This window comes from Larus michahellis, unplaced genomic scaffold, assembly GCF_964199755.1.
Source record: "Larus michahellis unplaced genomic scaffold, bLarMic1.1 SCAFFOLD_559, whole genome shotgun sequence".
NCBI classification, from domain to species: Eukaryota; Metazoa; Chordata; class Aves; order Charadriiformes; family Laridae; genus Larus; species Larus michahellis.
In genome coordinates this window covers 1-19,362 of record NW_027436381.1, presented here as the reverse complement: position 1 = coordinate 19,362, position 19,362 = coordinate 1, and the positions used below count along the sequence as shown (strand labels likewise).

General features: G+C 64.8%; 1 protein-coding gene across 1 annotated transcript; it reads left to right on the top strand.

The window, feature by feature from the left end:
• Positions 1 to 1,068: 1,068 nt before the first annotated feature.
• On the top strand, positions 1,069 to 18,050 carry LOC141737276 (complement C2-like; the record flags this gene model as incomplete). Its single annotated transcript, XM_074571949.1, has 9 exons — positions 1,069 to 1,254; positions 5,217 to 5,390; positions 6,371 to 6,466; positions 6,565 to 6,701; positions 8,953 to 9,091; positions 9,179 to 9,325; positions 9,427 to 9,516; positions 15,673 to 15,893; positions 17,939 to 18,050. Coding segments are annotated over 9 exons (1,302 nt in total), but the record flags the coding sequence as incomplete, so codon positions are not given.
• Positions 18,051 to 19,362: the final 1,312 nt, after the last annotated feature.

Genomic DNA, 19,362 nt, shown 5'->3' with positions numbered 1-19,362 from the left:
TTGGGTCCCTGTGCCCCCCCCCGGGGCCCTGGGTCCCATTTGGGTCCCCTTTGCCCCCCCCGAACCAATGTGTCCTATGCCCCCCCCCGGACCCTGGGTCCCCTTTGGGTCCCCTTTGACCCCCCCTGGTCCCTGGGTCCCCTTGGGGTCCCCTTGCCCCCCCCCCCCGTGTCCCCTTTGAGTCCCCTTTGCCTCCCCCCCCCCCCCCGGACCTGGGTCCCCTTTGGGTCCCCGTGCCCCCCCGGGACCTATGTCCCCTCCGTCCCCCCCCCGGACCCTGCGTCCCCTTTGGGTCCCCTTTGCCCCCCCCTCCCCCCTGTACCTGGGTCCCCTTTAGGTCCCTGTGTGCCCCCCCCCGGACCTGGGTCCCCTTTGTGTCCCCTTTACCCCCCCCCCGGGACCCTGGGTCCCCTTTGGGTCCCCTTTGCCCCCCCACACCCCCGGACCTTGGTCTCCTTTGGGTCTCTTTGCCCCCCCCCGGGGCCCTGGGTCCCACTTGGGTCCCCTTTGCCCCCCCGAACCAATGTGTCCTATGCCCCCCCCCGGACCCTGCGTCCCCTTTGGGTCTCCTTTGCCCCCCCTCCCCCCACGCCCCGGACCTGGGTCCCCTTTGGGTCCCTGTGTGTGTCCCCCCCTGGGTCCCATTTGGGTCCCCTTTGCCCCCCCCCCCCCCCCGCGTCCCCTTTGGGTCCCTGTGTCCCGTGTCCCCCCCCCGGACCTGGGTCCCCTTTGGGTCCCTGTGTGTGTCCCCCCCCGGGACCCTGGGTCCCATTTGGGTCCCCTTTGCCCCCCCACCCCCCCGGACCTTGGTCCCCTTTGTGTCCCCTTTACCCCCCCCCCCGGGACCCTGCGTCCCCTTTGGGTCCCCTTTGCCCCCCCATTCCCCCCCCCCGCGTTCCCTTTGGGTCCCCTTTGGGTCCCCTTTGCCCCCCCCCCCCCCCCGCGTCCCCTTTGGGTCCCTGTGTCCCGTCCCCCCCCCCCCGGAGCTGGGTCCCCTTTTACCCCCCGGGGCCTGGGTGCCCTGCGGGTGCCCGTGCCCCCCCCGGACCCCCCGTGTCCCCCCCCCAGAGGTGCTGTGCCCGGCGCCCCTCTCCTTCCCGCAGGGCTCGCTCTGGCCCCGCCGCCCCGCGCATCGCCCCGGCTCCGCCATCGCCTTCTCCTGCGAGGGGGGGGCGGTGCTGCGGGGGCCCCAGCGCCGCCTCTGCCGCCCCGGGGGGGTCTGGAGCGGCCACAGCCCCGTCTGCGACGACGGCGGTGAGACACCGGGGGGGGGAGATCCCCAAATCGCCCCCAAATCCCCGCGAATCAACCCCAAAATCCGCACAAATCGCCCCAAAATCCGCACAAATCGCCGCCAAATCACCCCAAATACGCACAAATCGCCCCAAAATCTGCACAAATCGCCCCCAAATCACCCCAAATACGCACAAATCGCCCCAAAAGTACACGCAAGTCATCCCAAATCCGCACGAATCACCCCGAAATCCGCACAAATCACCCCAAAATCCGCACAAATCACCCCAAAATCCGCACAAATCGCCCCAAATCACCCCAAATACGCACAAATTGCCCCAAAAGTACACACAAATCGCCCCAAAATCCACACAAATCACCCGAAAATCCACACAAATCACCCCAAAATCCGCACAAATCGCCCCCAAATCACCCCAAATACACACAAATCACCCCAAAATCCGCACAAATCGCCCCCAAATCACCCCAAATACGCACAAATCGCCCCAAAAGTACACGCAAGTCATCCCAAATCCACACGAATCACCCCGAAATCCGCACAAATCACCCCAAAATCCGCACAAATCACCCCAAAATCCGCACAAATCGCCCCCAAATCACCCCAAATACGCACAAATTGCCCCAAAAGTACACACAAATCGCCCCAAAATCCACACAAATCACCCGAAAATCCACACAAATCACCCCAAAATCCGCACAAATCGCCCCCAAATCACCCCAAATACGCACAAATCGCCCCAAAAGTACACGCAAGTCATCCCGAATCCACATGAATCACCCCAAAATCCGCACAAATCACCCGAAAATCCACACAAATCGCCCCAAATCACCCCAAATATGCACAAATCACCCCAAAATCTGTACAAATCGCCCCCAAATCACCCCAAATACGCACAAATTGCCCCAAAAGTACACGCAAGTCATCCCGAATCCACACGAATCACCCCAAAATCCGCACAAATCACCCCAAAATCTAAACAAATTGCCCCAAATCCACACGAATCACCCCGAAATCCGCACGAATCACCCCAAATATGCACAAATCGCCCCAAAAGTACACGCAAATCATCCCGAATCTACAGGAATCACCCCAAAATCCACAGGAATCACCCCCAAATCCACACAAGTCACCCCAAAATACACCACAATCTGCACAAATCGTCACAAAACACCCCAAAATCTGCACAGATTGCCACAAATCACCCCCAAATCATGCCAAATACGCACAAATCGCCCCAAAAGTACACACAAATCATCCCAAATCCACACGAATCACCCCCAAATCCGCACAAATCACCCCAAAATACACCAAAATCTGCACAAATCACCACAAATCCCCCCAAATCCACACAAATCACCCCCAAATCTGCACAAATCACCCCAAATACGCACAAATCGCCCCAAAAGTACACGCAAATCATCCCGAATCCACATGAATCACCCCCAAATCCGCACAAATCACCCGGAAATCCACACAAATCGCCCCAAATCACCCCAAAATCCACACGAATCACCCCCAAATCCGCACAAGTCACCTCGAAATACACCAAAATCTGCACAAATCGCCACAAAACACCCCAAAATCTGCACAAATCGCCACAAATCACCCCCAAATCATGCCAAATACGCACAAATCGCCCCAAAAGTACGCACAAATCATCCCAAATCCACACAAATCACCCAAAAATCTGCACAAATCACCCCCAAATCACCCCAAATATGCACAAATCGCCCTAAAATACACCAAAATCTGCACAAATCGCCACAAACCACCCCCAAATCACCCCAAATACGCACAAATCGCCCCCAAAATACACACAAATCACCCCAAAATCCACACGAATCACCCCCAAATCTGCACAAATCACCCCAAATCACCCCAAAAATGCACAAATCGCCCCAAAATCCACACAAATCACCCCAAATATGCACAAATCGCCCCAAAAGTACACACAAATCACCCCGAAATCCACATGAATCACCCCAAAATCCACACAAATCACCCGAAAATCCACACAAATCGCCCCAAATCATCCTGAAATCCACACGAATCACCCCAAAATCCGCACAAGTCACCTCGAAATACACCAAAATCTGCACAAATTGCCAGAAAACACCCCAAAATCTTCACAAATCAAGCCGAATCACCCCCAAATCTGCACAAGTCACCCTAAAATACATCAAAATGTGCACAAATTGCCACAAACCACCCCCAAATCACCCCAAATACGCACAAATCGCTCCCAAAATAGGCACGAATCACCCCAAAATCCACACAAATCGCCCCAAATCACCCCGAAATCCACAGGAATCACCCCCAAATCCGCACAAGTCACCCCGAAATACACCAAAATCTGCACAAATCGCCACAAAACACCCCCAAATCACCCCAAATACACACAAATTGTCCCCAAAATACACACGAATCACCCCCAAATCCACACGAATCACCCCAAATCCCGCACAAATCGCCCCAAATCACCCCGAAATCCACACGAATCCCCCCAAATCCGCGCGAATCCTCCCAAATCCGCATGAATCCCCCCCAAATCCGCAGGAATCCCCCCAAATCCGCGCAAATCCCCCCAAATCCGCATGAATCCCCCCAAATCCGCAGGAATCCACCCAAATCCACACGAATCCCCCCCAAATCCGCAGGAATCCCCCCAAATCCGCACCAATCACCCCAAAATCCGCACGAATCCCCCCCAAATCCGCCTGAATCGCCCCAAATCTGCCCCAAACGCCCCAAAATCCCCCCGAAATCCACAAGAATCCCCCCAAATCTGCACAAATCACCCCCAAATCCACACGAATCGCCCCAAATCACCCCGAAATCCACAAGAATCCCCCCAAATCCGCACTAATCCCCCCAAATCTGCGGGAATCGCCCCCCAAATCCGCACGAATCCCCCCAAATCCGCACGAATCGCCCCCAAAATCCGCACGAATCCCCCCAAATCCGCACGAATCGCCCCCCAAATCCGCGCGAATCCCCCCAAATCCGCATGAATCCCCCCAAATCTGCCCAAATCGCCCCAAATCCGCATGAATCCCCCCAAATCCGCACGAATCGCCCCCCAAATCCGCGCGAATCCCCCCAAATCCGCACGAATCCCCCCAAATCCGCCCGAATCGCCCCAAATCCACATGAATCCCCCCAAATCCGCACGAATCCCCCCAAAATCCGCGTGAATCCCCCCAAAATCCGCACGAATCCCCCCAAATCCGCACGAATCCCCCCAAATCCGCCCGAATCACCCCAAATCCACATGAATCCCCCCAAATCCGCACCAATCCCCCCAAATCCGCACCAATCACCCCAAAATCCGCATGAATCCCCCCCAAATCCGCCCGAATTGCCCCAAACGCCCCAAAATCCCCCCGAAATCCACAAGAATCCCCCCAAATCCGCACAAATCACCCCCAAATCCGCACGAATCGCCCCAAATCACCCCGAAATCCACAAGAATCCCCCCAAATCCGCACGAATCCCCCCAAAATCCGCGTGAAACCCCCCAAAATCCACACGAATCCCCCCAAATCCGCCCGAATCGCCCCAAATCCACACGAATCCCCCCAAATCCGCACGAATCGCCCCCCAAATCTGCGCGAATCCCCCCAAAATCCGCGCGAATCCCCCCAAATCCGCCCGAATCCCCCCCAAAATCCGCGCGAATCCCCCCAAATCCGCCCGAATCGCCCCAAATCCGCCCCAAACACCCCGAAATCCCCCCGAAATCCCCCCGAATCGATCAAATTCCTCCCCCCCCCCCGGATCCCTCCGAGATTCTCCCCAAATCCCCCCAAAATCCCCCCAAATCCCCCCGAAATCCCGAAATACCCCCCCCGTCCTCCCCCCCCCCCGGTCCCCGCTCCCCCCGTTGGGGGTGTTGCCGGGGGGGGGGGGGATGTCCCCGATGTTCCCCCCCCCCCCATTGACACACCCCCCCCCCCCGCAGAGGGTGACTGTCCCCCCGCCCCCGCCCCCGCCGGGGGGGTGACGACGGGGGGGGGCCGGCGGCGGGGGGCGGTGGTGCGCGTGCGCTGCGGGGCGGGGCTGACGCTGGTCGGCCCCGCCCACCGCCGTTGCCTGGAGACGGGACGCTGGTCCGGCCCCGAGCCCTCCTGCCGCCGTGAGTCACGTGGCACGGGCGCGGCCACGCCCCCTCCCCGCCCTCGGGCTCGTAACCCCCGCCCCCCCGACTGGCCACGCCCCCTCTCCCGCCTGGACACGCCCCCTTCGAGCCCTCGGGGCTCCCCCGGGTCCTACAGGGACCCCTCGCACACCCCACACACACACACCCCCCTCCCCCCGCAGGGTCCCTGTGCCCCCCAGCCCCCTGGGGTCCCCGTGTCCCCCCCCGATGTCCCCCCCGATGTCCCCAAAGTCCCCCCTGGTGCCCCATGTGTCCCCCCCGATGTCCCCACATGCCCCCCCCGTGCCCCCGACGTCCCCCCTGATGTCCCCATGTCCCCCCCAATGTCCCTCCATGTCCCCCGATGTCCCCATGTGCCCCCCCCGATGTCCCCACATGTCCCCCCCGTGCCCCCGACATCCCCCCGTGTCCCCATGTCCCCCCCAATGTCCCCATGTGTCCCCCAATGTCCCAAATGTCCCACCGATGTCCCCAATGTCCCCCCCAATGTCCCCGTGTCCCCCAATGTCCCCATGTCCCCCCCCGATGTCCCCACATGCCCCCCCCGTGCCCCCGACGTCCCCCCCAATGTCCCCATGTGCCCCCCCAATGTCCCCATGTGCCCCCCCGATGTCCCCATGTCCCCCCCGATGTCCCCATGTCCCCCCCCAATGTCCCCACGTGTCCCCCCCGTGCCCCCGACATCCCCCCCGTGTCCCCATGTCCCCCCCCAATGTCCCCACATGCCCCCCCATGCCCCCGACATCCCCCCCGTGTCCCCATGTCCCCCCCCAATGTCCCCATGTGTCCCCCCCGTGCCCCCGACGTCCCCCCTGATGCCCCCGTGTCCCCCCCGATGTCCCCGTATCCCCCCCGACGTCCCCCCCGATGTCCCCACGTGTGTGTCCCCCCCCTCCCCCCAAGCCGTGTCCCCACGTCCCCTGTCCCTCGTGTCCGTCCCCCCCCCCCCCCCGCAGACCCTTACGCCTACGACCCCCCCGAGGACGTCAGCGCGGGTTTCGGGGCGTCCCTCACCTCCGTCCTGCAGCTGGCGGGCGCCGGGCCCCACAACGGTGGGTCTGGGGCAGGGTGTGGGGCAGGGTGTGGGGTGGGGTGGGGTGGGGGGGACACACACCTATGGGGGGGGTGACACTTTTGGGGGTGTCCCCAGAGTCGTCCCTGGGCCGGCGCATCGTGCTGAGCCCCGAGGGCTCCCTCCACGTCTACCTGCTCCTGGACGCCTCCGGCAGCGTCCGCTCCGAGAACTTCCTCCTCTTCCAGGAGTGCGCGGCCACCATCGTGGACAGGGTGGGACACGGCGGGGGGGGGACACAGGGGGACACAGGGGGAGGAAGGGGCTGGGAGCGGCGGGGGGAGCGCGGGGGGATGAGGTGGGATGAGGTGGGATGGATCCTGGTGGGACCATGGTGGGATGGATCCTGGTGGGATGGATCCTGGTGGGACCATGGTGGCATGGATCATGGTGGGATGAGGTGGGATGGATCCTGGTGGGATGAGGTGGGACGGATCATGGTGGGATGGATCCTGGTGGGACCATGGTGGGATGGATCCTGGTGGGATGAGGTGGGATGCATCCTGGTGGGACCATGGTGGGATGAGGTGGGGTGGATCCTGGTGGGATCATGGTGAGATGGATCCTGGTGGGACCATGGTGGGATGGATCCTGGTGGGATGAGGTGGGATGCATCCTGGTGGGACCATGGTGGGATGAGGTGGGGTGGATCCTGGTGGGATGGGTCCTGGTGGGACCGTGGTGGGATGGATCATGGTGGGATGGATCCTGGTGGGACCATGGTGGGATGGATCATGGTGGGATGGATCCTGGTGGGACCATGGTGAGATGGATCCTGGTGGGACCATGGTGGGATGGATCATGGTGGGATGGATCCTGGTGGGACCACGGTGGGATCATGGTGGGATGAGGTGGGATGGATCATGGCGGGACCACGGTGGCATGGATCATGGTGGGGTGGATCCTGGTGGGATGGATCCTGGTGGGACCATGGTGGGATGGATCCTGGTGGGATGAGGTGGGATGGATCCTGGTGGGATCATGGTGAGATGGATCCTGGTGGGACCATGGTGGGATCATGGTGGGATGAGGTGGGATGGATCCTGGTGGGACCACGGTGGGATGGATCATGGTGGGATGGATCATGGTGGGATGGATCCTGGTGGGACCATGGTGGGATGAGGTGGGGTGGATCCCGGTGGGATGGATCCTGGTGGGATGAGGTGGGATGGATCCTGGTGGGACCATGGTGAGATGGATCCTGGTGGGACCATGGTGGGATGGATCCTGGTGGGATGGATCCTGGTGGGACCATGGTGGGATGGATCCTGGTGGGATGGATCCTGGTGGGACCATGGTGGGATGGATCCTGGTGGGATCATGGTGGGACCGTGGTGGGATGGATCATGGTGGGATGAAGTGGGATGGATCATGGTGGGACCACAGAGGAACCAGCTGGGACCTCAGTAGGACAATGGGGACACCGGGATGGGACCATGGGTGGGACTGTGGTGGGACCATGGGGGAACTGGCTGGGACCTCAGTAGGACCATGGGGACACTGTGATGGGACCATGGGTGGGACCATGGGTGGGATCGTGGTGGGACCATGGAAGAACCGGCTGGGACCTCAGTAGGACAACGGGGCCACCATGGTGGGACCATGGGTGGGATCATGGTGGGACCATGGGTGGGATTATTGTGGGACCATGGTGGGACCACGGGTGGGATTGTGGTGGGATCATGGGTGGGATCATGGTGGGACCATGGAGGAACCAGCTGGGACCACGGGGCCACCGTGGTGGGACCATGGGTGGGATCGTGGTGGGACCACGGAGGAACCAACTGGGACCATGGGGCCACCGTGGTGGGACCATGGGTGGGATCGTGGTGGGATCATGGAGGAACCAACTGGGACCTCAGTAGGACAATGGGGGCACCATGGTGGCACCATGGGTGGGATCATGGTGGGACCATGGAGGAACCAACTGGGACCATGGGGCCACCGTGGTGGGACCATGGGTGGGATCGTGGTGGGATCATGGAGGAAGCGGCTGGGACCTCAGTAGGACAATGGGGGCACCATGGTGGGACCATGGGTGGGATCGTGGTGGGATCATGGGTGGGATCGTGGTGGGATCATGGAGGAAGCGGCTGGGACCTCAGTAGGACAATGGGGGCACCATGGTGGGACCATGGGTGGGATCGTGGTGGGACCATGGGTGAGGTCATGGTGGGACCATGGAGGAACCAACTGGGACCACGGGGCCACCGTGGTGGGACCATGGGTGGGATCATGGTGGGACCATGGAGGAACCAACTGGGACCACGGGGCCACCGTGGTGGGACCATGGGTGGGATCATGGTGGGACCACGGAGGAACCAACTGGGACCATGGGGCCACCGTGGTGGGACCATGGGTGGGATCGTGGTGGGACCATGGGTGGGATCACGGTGGGACCCCGGCAGGACGCCGGGGGGGGGGGGGGAGGGCCGTGGCGGGCCCTGACCCCTCTCCCCGCCACAGCTGAGCAGCTTCGAGGTGGCCGTCAGCTTCGCCGTCGTCTCCTTCGCCAGCCGCCCCCGCGTCATCGTCTCCACGGCCGAGGACGAGGCGGCCGACGCCGACGAGGTTCTGCGCCGCCTGTGCAACGTCACCTTCCACGGTGCGGGGAGGGAGCGGCCGGGGGGGGGGGGGAAGGGGGGACGCCCCCTCGTGACGCCGCCGTGACGGGGTCTCCCTCTCCCCGTAGACCACGGCGACGCCACGGGCACCAACGTGCGGGAGGCGCTGATGGAGGTCTACCACATGCTCCTCTTCCAGAAGGCCCGGGCCCAACGCTTGGGCGACCCCCGGGCTTGGCGCGACGTCCGCCACGTCGTCATCCTGCTGACGGACGGTGACGCCGGGGCCGGGGGTGGGGGGGACGGGGGACGGTGGGGGACACCCCGGGGGGGTGACGTCTCCTTCCATCCTTCCATCCTTCTCGTTGGCCCACAGGCAGGTTCAACGTTGGGGGTCACCCCCGGACGGCGGTGGCCAAGATTGAGGACGTGCTGGAGATCGAAGCGGACCGGGAGGAATATCTGGGTGGGTGCCATCGAGGGGGGGGACGGGGACCTCCGGATGGGGGGGGGGGACGGGGGGGGGCTTTGGGGACCTCCAGGGTCCCCGTCAAGGGTGGGTCTGGGGACCTCAAAGGTGGTTTGAGGGACCTCAGTGGTGGTTTGGGGACCCCAAGGGTGGCTCTGGGGACCTCAAAGGTGGTTTGAGGGACCTCCAGGGTGGCTCTGGGGACCTCCAGGGGGGACTTTGGGGACTTCAAAGGTGGCTCTTGGGACCTCAAGGATGGTTTGAGGGACCTCAGTCGTGGTTTGGGGACCTCGAGGGTGGTTTGGGGACATCGAGGGTGGGTTTGGGGACCTCAACAGTGGGTCTGGGGACCTCAAAGGTGGTTTGAGGGACCTCGAGGGTGGTTTGGGGACACCAAGGGTGGTTCTGGGGACCTCGATGGTGGCTCTGGGGACCTCCAGGGTGGCTTTGGGGACCTCCAGGGTGGCTCTTGGGACCTCAAAGATGGTTTGAGGGACCTCAGTGGTGGTTTGGGGACCTTGAGGGTGGTTTGGGGACACTGAGGGTGGCTCTGGGGACCTTGAAGGTGGCTCTGGGGACCTCCAGGGTGGGTTTGGGGACCTCCAGGGGGGACTTTGGGGACTTCAAAGGTGGCTCTTGGGACCTCAAAGATGGTTTGAGGGACCTCAGTGGTGGTTTGGGGACCTCAAGGGTGGCTCTTGGGACCTCAAAGGTGGTTTGAGGGACCTCCAGGGTGGGTTTGGGGACCACCAGGGGGGACTTTGGGGACTTCAAAGGTGGCTCTTGGGACCTCAAAGATGGTTTGAGGGACCTCGGTGGTCTGGGGACCTCAGTGGTGGTTTGGGGACATCGAGGGTGGGTTTGGGGACCTCGATGGTGGCTCTGGGGACCTCCAGCGTGGTTTTGGGGTCTTCGAGGGTGGCTCTGGGGGCCTCAAAGGTGGTTTGAGGGACCTCAGTGGTGGTTTGGGGACCTCAAGGGTGGCTCTGGGGACCTCGAAGGTGGTTTGAGGGACCTCCAGGGTGGGTTTGGGGACCTCCAGGGGGGACTTTGGGGACTTCAAAGGTGGCTCTTGGGACCTCGAAGGTGGTTTGAGGGACCTCAGTGGTGGTTTGGGGACCCCGATGGTGGGTTTGGGGACCTCCAGGGTGGGTTTGGGGACCTCGGGGGTGGCTCTTGGGACCTCAAAGGTGGTTTGAGGGACCTCAGTGGTGGTTTGGGGACCTCGAGGGTGGTTCTGGGGACCTCGAAGGTGGTTTGAGGGACCTCCAGGGTGGGTTTGGGGACCTCCAGGGGGGACTTTGGGGACTTCAAAGGTGGCTCTTGGGACCTCGAAGGTGGTTTGAGGGACCTCAGTGGTGGTTTGGGGACATCGAGGGTGGGTTTGGGGACCTCGATGGTGGCTCTGGGGACCTCAAAGGTGGTTTGAGGGACCTCCAGGGTGGCTTTGGGGACCTCAAGGGTGGTTCTGGGGACCTCGATGGTGGCTCTGGGGACCTCGAAAGTGGTTTGAGGGACCTCAGTGGTGGTTTGGGGACACTGAGGGTGGCTCTGGGGACCTCCAGGGTGGCTCTGGGGACCTCCAGGGGGGACTTTGGGGACTTCAAAGGTGGCTCTTGGGACCTCAAAGATGGTTTGAGGGACCTCAGTGGTGGTTTGGGGACACCAGGGGTGGCTTTGGGGCCCTCGGGGGTGGTTTTGGGGTCCTCGGGGGGGGGGGGGGGGGTGGGAGGGGTGGGATTTGGGGCCCCCCCACCCCCCCGGGTCCCCCCGCGCGGTTCCCCCCGGTGTCATCGTCCCCCCCCACCCCCCCACCCCCCCGAGGTGTCCTTGGCCCCAGTTGTCCCCGTCCCTGTTTGCTCTTGCGCCACTTCGGGGGGTGGCCCCACGGCGGGGGACGGTGGCCCCACGGCGGGGGGGGGGGGAGGGGGGTGGCCCCCCGGTCACCGACCCCTCCCTGGCCCCGGGGCCGGACCTTTGTCCTGTCCCCGGCCCCACGGGGGACGGCTCCGGGCACCCTGAGCCACCTCCTGGGGCACCCAACCCCCGGCGGGTGCCCCCAACCCCCTTCTAGGTGCCCCAAGCCCCATTTTGGGTGCCCCAAAGCCCCCTCAGATGCCCCCAGGCCGCTTCTAGTTGCCCCCAACCCCATTTGAGGTGCCCCCAATCCTGTTCTAGGTGCCCCAAAGCCCCATTGAGGTGCCCCAAAGCCCCCTCAGATGCCCCCCGGCCCCTCCTAGTTGCCCCCAACCCCATTTGAGGTGCCCCCAACCCTGTTCTAGGTGCCCCAAAGCCCCCTCAGATGCCCCCCGGCCCCTCCTAGTTGCCCCCAACCCCATCTGAGGTGCCCCAACCCCGTTCTAGGTGCCCCAAGCCCCATTGAGGTGCCCCAAAGCCCCCTCAGATGCCCCCCGGCCCCTCCTAGTTGCCCCCAACCCCATCTGAGGTGCCCCCAACCCTGTTTTAGGTGCCCCAAAGCCCCCTCAGATGCCCCCAGGCCGCTTCTAGTTGCCCCCAACCCCATTTGAGGTGCCCCCAACCCTGTTCTAGGTGCCCCAAAGCCCCATCGAGGTGCCCCAAAGCCCCCTCAGATGCCCCCAGGCCCCTCCTAGTTGCCCCCAACCCCATTTGAGGTGCCCCAACTCCTGTTCTAGGTGCCCCAAAGCCCCATCGAGGTGCCCCAAAGCCCCCTCAGATGCCCCCAGGCCCCTCCTAGTTGCCCCCAACCCCATTCTTGGTGCCCCCAACCCCGTTCTAGGTGCCCCAAGCCCCATCGAGGTGCCCCAAAGCCCCCTCAGATGCCCCCAGGCCCCTCCTAGTTGCCCCCAACCCCATTCTTGGTGCCCCAAGCACCATCGAGATGCCCCAAAGCCCCCTCAGATGCCCCCCGGCCCCTCCTAGTTGCCCCAAACCCCATTTGAGGTGCCCCCAACCCCCGTTCTAGGTGCCCCAAGCCCCATCGAGGTGCCCCAAAGCCCCCTCAGATGCCCCCGAGCCCCTTCTAGTTGCCCCCAACCCCATCTGAGGTGCCCCCAACCCCATTTGAGGTGCCCCAAACCCTGTTCTAGGTGCCCCAAGCCCCATCGAGGTGCCCCAAAGCCCCCTCAGATGCCCCCCGGCCCCTCCTAGTTGCCCCCAACCCCATTCTTGGTGCCCCCAACCCCGTTCTAGGTGCCCCAAGCCCCATCGAGGTGCCCCAAAGCCCCCTCAGATGCCCCCAGGCCCCTCCTAGTTGCCCCCAACCCCATTCTTGGTGCCCCAAGCACCATCGAGATGCCCCAAAGCCCCCTCAGATGCCCCCCGGCCCCTCCTAGTTGCCCCAAACCCCATTTGAGGTGCCCCAACCCCCGTTCTAGGTGCCCCAACCCCGTTCTAGGTGCCCCAAAGCCCCATCGAGGTGCCCCAGAGCCCCCTCAGATGCCCCCAAGCCCCTTCTAGTTGCCCCCAACCCCATTTGAGATGCCCCAACCCCTGTTCTAGGTGCCCCAACCCCATTCTAGGTGCCCCAAGCCCCCTCAGATGCCCCCAGGCCCCTCCTAGTTGCCCCCAACCCCATCTGAGGTGCCCCCAACCCCTGTTCTAGGTGCCCCAAGCCCTGTTCTAGGTGCCCCAAGCCCCCTTTTGGGTGCCCCAAAGCCCCCTCAGATGCCCCCCGGCCCCTCCTAGTTGCCCCAAACCCCATTTGAGGTGCCCCCAACCCTGTTCTAGGTGCCCCAAAGCCCCCTCAGATGCCCCCGAGCCCCTTCTAGTTGCCCCCAACCCCATTTGAGGTGCCCCCAACCCCGTTCTAGGTGCCCCAAGCCCCATCGAGATGCCCCAAAGCCCCCTCAGATGCCCCCCGGCCCCTCCTAGTTGCCCCAAACCCCATTTGAGGTGCCCCAACCCCCGTTCTAGGTGCCCCAACCCTGTTTTAGGTGCCCCGAACCCCGTTCTAGGTGCCCCAAAGTCCCCTCAGATGCCCCCGAGCCCCTTCTAGTTGCCCCCAACCCCCTTCTAGGTGCCCCAAAGCCCCCTCAGATGCCCCCAGGCCGCTTCTAGTTGCCCCCAACCCCATTTGTGGTGCCCCCAACCCTGTTCTAGGTGCCCCAAACCCGTTCTAGGTGCCCCAAGCCCCATCGAGGTGCCCCAGAGCCCCCTCAGATACCCCCGAGCCCCTTCTAGTTGCCCCCAACCCCCTTCTAGGTGCCCCAAAGCCCCCTCAGATGCCCCCAGGCCGCTTCTAGTTGCCCCCAACCCCATTTGAGGTGCCCCCAACCCTGTTCTAGGTGCCCCAAACCCGTTCTAGGTGCCCCAAGCCCCATTGAGGTGCCCCAAAGCCCCCTCAGATGCCCCCAGGCCCCTCCTAGTTGCCCCCAACCCCATCTGAGGTGCCCCCAACCCCGTTCTAGGTGCCCCAAGCCCCATTGAGGTGCCCCAAAGCCCCCTCAGATGCCCCCCGGCCCCTCCTAGTTGCCCCCAACCCCATCTGAGGTGCCCCAACCCCCGTTCTAGGTGCCCCAACCCTGTTTTAGGTGCCCCGAACCCCGTTCTAGGTGCCCCAAAGTCCCCTCAGATGCCCCCGAGCCCCTTCTAGTTGCCCCAAACCCCCTTCTAGGTGCCCCAAAGCCCCCTCAGATGCCCCCAGGCCGCTTCTAGTTGCCCCCAACCCCATTTGAGGTGCCCCCAATCCTGTTCTAGGTGCCCCAAGCCCCATTGAGGTGCCCCAAAGCCCCCTCAGATGCCCCCGAGCCCCTCCTAGTTGCCCCCAACCCCATCTGAGGTGCCCCAACCCCTGGTCTAGGTGCCCCAAGCCCCATTGAGGTGCCCCAAAGCCCCCTCAGATGCCCCCAGGCCCCTCCTAGTTGCCCCCAACCCCATTTGAGGTGCCCCCAATCCCGTTCTAGGTGCCCCAACCCCTGTTCTAGGTGCCCCAAAGCCCCCTCAGATGCCCCTGAGCCCCTTCTAGTTGCCCCCAACCCCATTTGAGGTGCCCCCAACCCTGTTCTAGGTGCCCCAACCCCGTTCTAGGTGCCCCAAAGCCCCATCGAGGTGCCCCAAAGCCCCCTCAGATACCCCCGAGCCCCTCCTAGTTGCCCCCAACCCTGTTCTAGGTGCCCCCAGCCCCATTTTTGACCCCCCCAAACTCTGTTCTAGGTGCCCCAAAGCCCACCCAGGTGCCCCAAAGCCCCCCCAGACACCCCCCCGAGCCCCTTTGAGGTGCCCCAAAGCCCCCTCAGATACCCCCGAGCCCCTCCTAGTTGCCCCCAACCCTGTTCTAGGTGCCCCCAGACCTATTTTTCACGCCCCCAACCCCATTTTTGACACCCCCAAGCCCTGTTCTAGATGCCCCAAACCCCGTTCTAGTTGCCCCAAGCCCCATCGAGGTGCCCCAGAGCCTCCTCAGATACCCCCGAGCCCCTCCTAGTTGCCCCCAACCCTGTTCTAGGTGCCCCCAACCCCATTTTTGACCCCCCCAACCTCTGTTCTAGGTGCCCCAATCCTGTTCTAGGTGCCCCAAAGCCCCCTCAGATACCCCCGAGCCCCTTCTAAGTGCCCCAAACGCCATTTTTGATGCCCCCAGCCCCATTTTTGATGCCCCCAACCTCTGTTCTAGGTGCCCCAAGCCCTGTTCTAGATACCCCAAACCCCGTTCTAGTTGCCCCAAGCCCCATCGAGGTGCCCCAGAGCCTCCTCAGATACCCCCGAGCCCCTCCTAATTGCCCCCAACCCAGTTCTAGGTGCCCCCAGCCCCATTTTTGACCCCCCCAAACTCTGCTCTAGGTGCCCCAAAGCCCACCCAGGTGCCCCAAAGCCCCCTCAGATACCCCCGAGCCCCTTTGAGGTGCCCCAGAGCCCCCTCAGATACCCCCGAGCCCCTCCTAGTTGCCCCCAACCCAGTTCTAGGTGCCCCCAACCCCATTTTTGACCCCCCCAAGCTCTGTTCTAGGTGCCCCAAAGCCCACCCAGGTGCCCCAAAGCCCCCCCAGACACCCCCCCGAGCCCCTCTGAGGTGCCCCCGACCCCATTTTTCGACACCCCGAGCCCGGTTCCGGCTGCCCCCAGGCCCCCCCCTTCTCCCCCCCCCACCCCCAGCGTTGTTGTGTGTGTGTGTGTGTGTGTCTCATGGTGTGTCGTTGTGTGTGTGTGTGTCCCCCCATGTCCCCCCCCCCCCAGACATCTACGCCTTCGGGGTGGGGACGCTGGAGGTGGACATGGCGGAGCTGGTGGCGGTGGCCTCGCAGCGGCGGGACGAGCCCCACGCCTTCAAGCTGGCGGACGGGGGGGCCCTGCGGCAAGCGTTGGAGGGGGCCCTGGTAGCCACCGGCCTGGGGGACCTCTGCGGGGTCATCGTCCCCGCCGGAGCCTCCCGGCCCCCCTGGCACGTCGTCCTCAGGGTGAGACACCCCCCCCCCCCCCCCCATCCCCCCCCCCAACCCCGGGGACACCCAGGGGTCGGGGGGGGGGGTCCCATGTGCCACAGGGGACCCAGGTGTCCGAGCCGGGGGGGGGGGGGGGGGGGGGGGGTGTCCCATGGCCCATTGGGGGACCCAGACCCTCCCCTTGCACCCCCAACCCCCCCCTCCAAGGGGTCCCAGGGGGCTGGGGGGGGGTCCCGCGCCCCCAACTCCCCCCTCAAGGGGACCCAGGTGTCTGGGGGGGGGTCCTGCACCCCCACCCCCCCCCCAACCCCCCCCTCAAGGGGTCCCAGGTGGCCGGGGGGGATCCCACACCCCCAACCCCCCCCCCCCCAAGGGGACCCAGGTGGCCGGGGGGGATCCCACACCCCCAAACACCCCCCCTAAAAGGGGACCCAGGTGTCTGGGGGGGGGTCCCACACCCCGAGCCCCCCCCCAAAAGGGGACCCAGGTGTCTGGGGGGGGGTCCCACACCCCGAACCCCCCCCTCAAGGGGTCGCAGGTGTCTGGGGGGGGGTCCAGCACCCCCAAACCCCCCCCTCAAGGGGTCCCAGGTGACGGAGGGGGGGTCCCACATCCCCAACCCCCCCCCAAACCCCCCCTCAAAGGAGACCCAGGTGTCCGAGGGGGGGTCCCACACCCCCAACCCCCCCCTCAATGGGACCCAGGTGTCTGGGGGGGTCCAACACCCCCAACCCCCCCCCCAAAGGGGTCCCAGGTGTCCGGGGGGGGGTCCCACACCCCCAACCCCCCCCAAAAGGGGACCCAGGTGTCTGGGGGGGGGTCCCACACCCCGAACCCCCCCCTCAAGGGGTCCCAGGTGACGGAGGGGGGGTCCCACACCCCCAACCCCCCCCCAAACCCCCCCTCAAAGGAGACCCAGGTGTCCGAGGGGGGGTCCCACACCCCCAACCCCCCCCTCAATGGGACCCAGGTGGCCGGGGGGGGGGTCCCACACCCCCAACCCCCCCCCAATCCCCCCCTCAAGGGGACCCAGGTGTCCGGGGGGGGTCCCACACCCCCAACCCCCCCCAACCCCCCCCTCAAGGGGTCCCAGGTGGCCGGGGGGGGTCCCACACCCCCAACCCCCCCCTCAATGGGACCCAGGTGTCTGGGGGGGGTCCAGCACCCCCAAACCCCCCCCTCAAGGGGTCCCAGGTGTCCGAGGGGGGGTCCCACAGCCCCAACGACCCCCCTCAAGGGGGTCCCAGGTGTCCGGGGGGGGGTCCCCCACCCCAACCCCCCTCCCAAAGGGGACCCAGGTGTCTGGGGGGGGTCCCACACCCCCAACCCCCCCCAAAAGGTGACCCAGGTGTCTGGGGGGGTCCAGCACTCCCAAACCCCCCCCTCAAGGGGGTCCAGGTGGGGTCCAGGTGTCCGGGGGGGGGGTCCCACACCCCCAAACAACCCCCCCTAAAAGGGGACCCAGGTGTCTGGGGGGGGTCCCACACCCCGAACCCCCCCCTCAAGGGGTCGCAGGTGTCTGGGGGGGGGTCCAGCACCCCCAAACCCCCCCCTCAAGGGGTCCCAGGTGACGGAGGGGGGGTCCCACACCCCCAACCCCCCCCCAAACCCCCCCTCAAAGGAGACCCAGGTGTCCGAGGGGGGGTCCCACACCCCCAACCCCCCCCTCAATGGGATCCAGGTGTCTGGGGGGGTCCAGCACCCCCAACCCCCCCCCCAAAGGGGTCCCAGGTGGCCGGGGGGGGGTCCCACACCCCCAACCCCCCCCAAAAGGGGACCCAGGTGTCTGTGGGGGGGTCCAGCACCCCCAAACCCCCCCCAAAAGATGACCCAGGTGACGGAGGGGGGGTCCCACACCCCCAACCCCCCCCCAAACCCCCCCTCAAAGGAGACCCAGGTGTCCGAGGGGGGGTCCCACACCCCCAACCCCCCCCCAACCCCCCCCAAAAGGGACCCAGGTGCCCGAGGGGGGGGTCCCACACCCCCAACCCCCCCCCCCCAAGGGGTCCCGGGCATGGGGTGTCCCCCCCCTGACGCCGGGGGGGGGGGGGTCCGCGCAGGTGGGGCGGGAGCAGCGCTGTGCGGGGTCCCTGCTGGGGGGGCCGTGGGTGCTGACGGCGGCTCATTGCTTCTTGGGGGCCCCCCCGCCCCACGCCTGGATCGCCGACCTCGGTACGTGCCCCCCCCCCAAACACACCCCCCCTCCCCCAAAAACCCCCCCCAAAAACCTCCCAAACGCTCCCAAAACCCCCCGGATCCCCCCCCCCCCCCAAAATCGCCTCAAAAACCCCCAACCTCACCCAACCCCCCCCCCCAAAAAAAAAACCAACCCCCCCCCAATCCCCTCAACCCCCCCCCCAAAAACCCCAAACTCCCCCAGCCCCCCCCAAAACCCCCAAAACCCCCCCGAAACCCTCCAACTCCCCCCCCAAACCCCTCTAAACCCCCCCCAAAAAACTCAAGCCCCTCCCAGCCCCCCCAAACCCCCCCGAAACCCTCCAACTCCCCCCCCAAAACCCCTCAAAACCCCCCCACCCCCCCAAAAACGCCCCCCACCCCCCCCAAAAAACCCCAACCCCCCCAAAACCACTCCAAACCCCCCCCGAAACCCCCCCAACCCCCCCCCAAACAAACACAACCCCCCCAAAACCCCTCAAAACCCCCCCACCCCCCTTGAAACCCTCCAACCCCCCCAAAACCACTCCAACCCCCCCCGAAACCCTCCAACCCCCTCAAAACCCCCCCAAACCCCCCCAAAAACCCCAACACCCCCCAAAACCCCTCAAAACCCCCCCCACCCCCCTCCAAAAACCCCCCAAGCCCCCCCGAAACCCTCCAACCCCCCCAAACCCCCCCCCGAAACCGCCCCAACCCCCCCCAACCAAACCCAACCCCCCCAAAACTCCTCAAAACCCCCCCAACCCCCCCCAAAAACCCCAACCCCCCCCAAAACCCCCCCAAAACCCCCCGAAACCCCCCCAAACCCCCCCCAATAACCCCAACCCCCCCAAAAACCCCTCAAAACACCCCCAACCCCCCCAAAACCCTCCAACCCCCCCAAAACCACTCCAAACCCCCCCCGAAATCCCCCCCAAACAAACCCAACCCCCCCCAAAACCCCTCAAAACCCGCCCAACCCCTCCCCAAAAACCCTCAACCCCCCCCCACCCCCCTCCAAACCCCCCACAAGCCCCCCCGAAACCCCCCCACCCCCTCCGAAACCCCCCCCAAAACCCCCCCAACCCCCCCCCGAAACCCTCCAACCCCCCCAAACCCCCCCCCAAAACCCCTCAAAACCCCCCCAACCCCCCCCGAAACCCCCCCACCCGCTCCGAAACCCCCCCAAAACCCCACCAACCCCCCCCGAAACCCCCCCACCCCCTCCGAAACCCCCCCCAAAACCCCCCCCACCCCCCTCCACAAGCCCCCCAACCCCCCCCGAAACCCCCCCACCCCCTCCGAAACCCACCCCAAAACCCCCCCA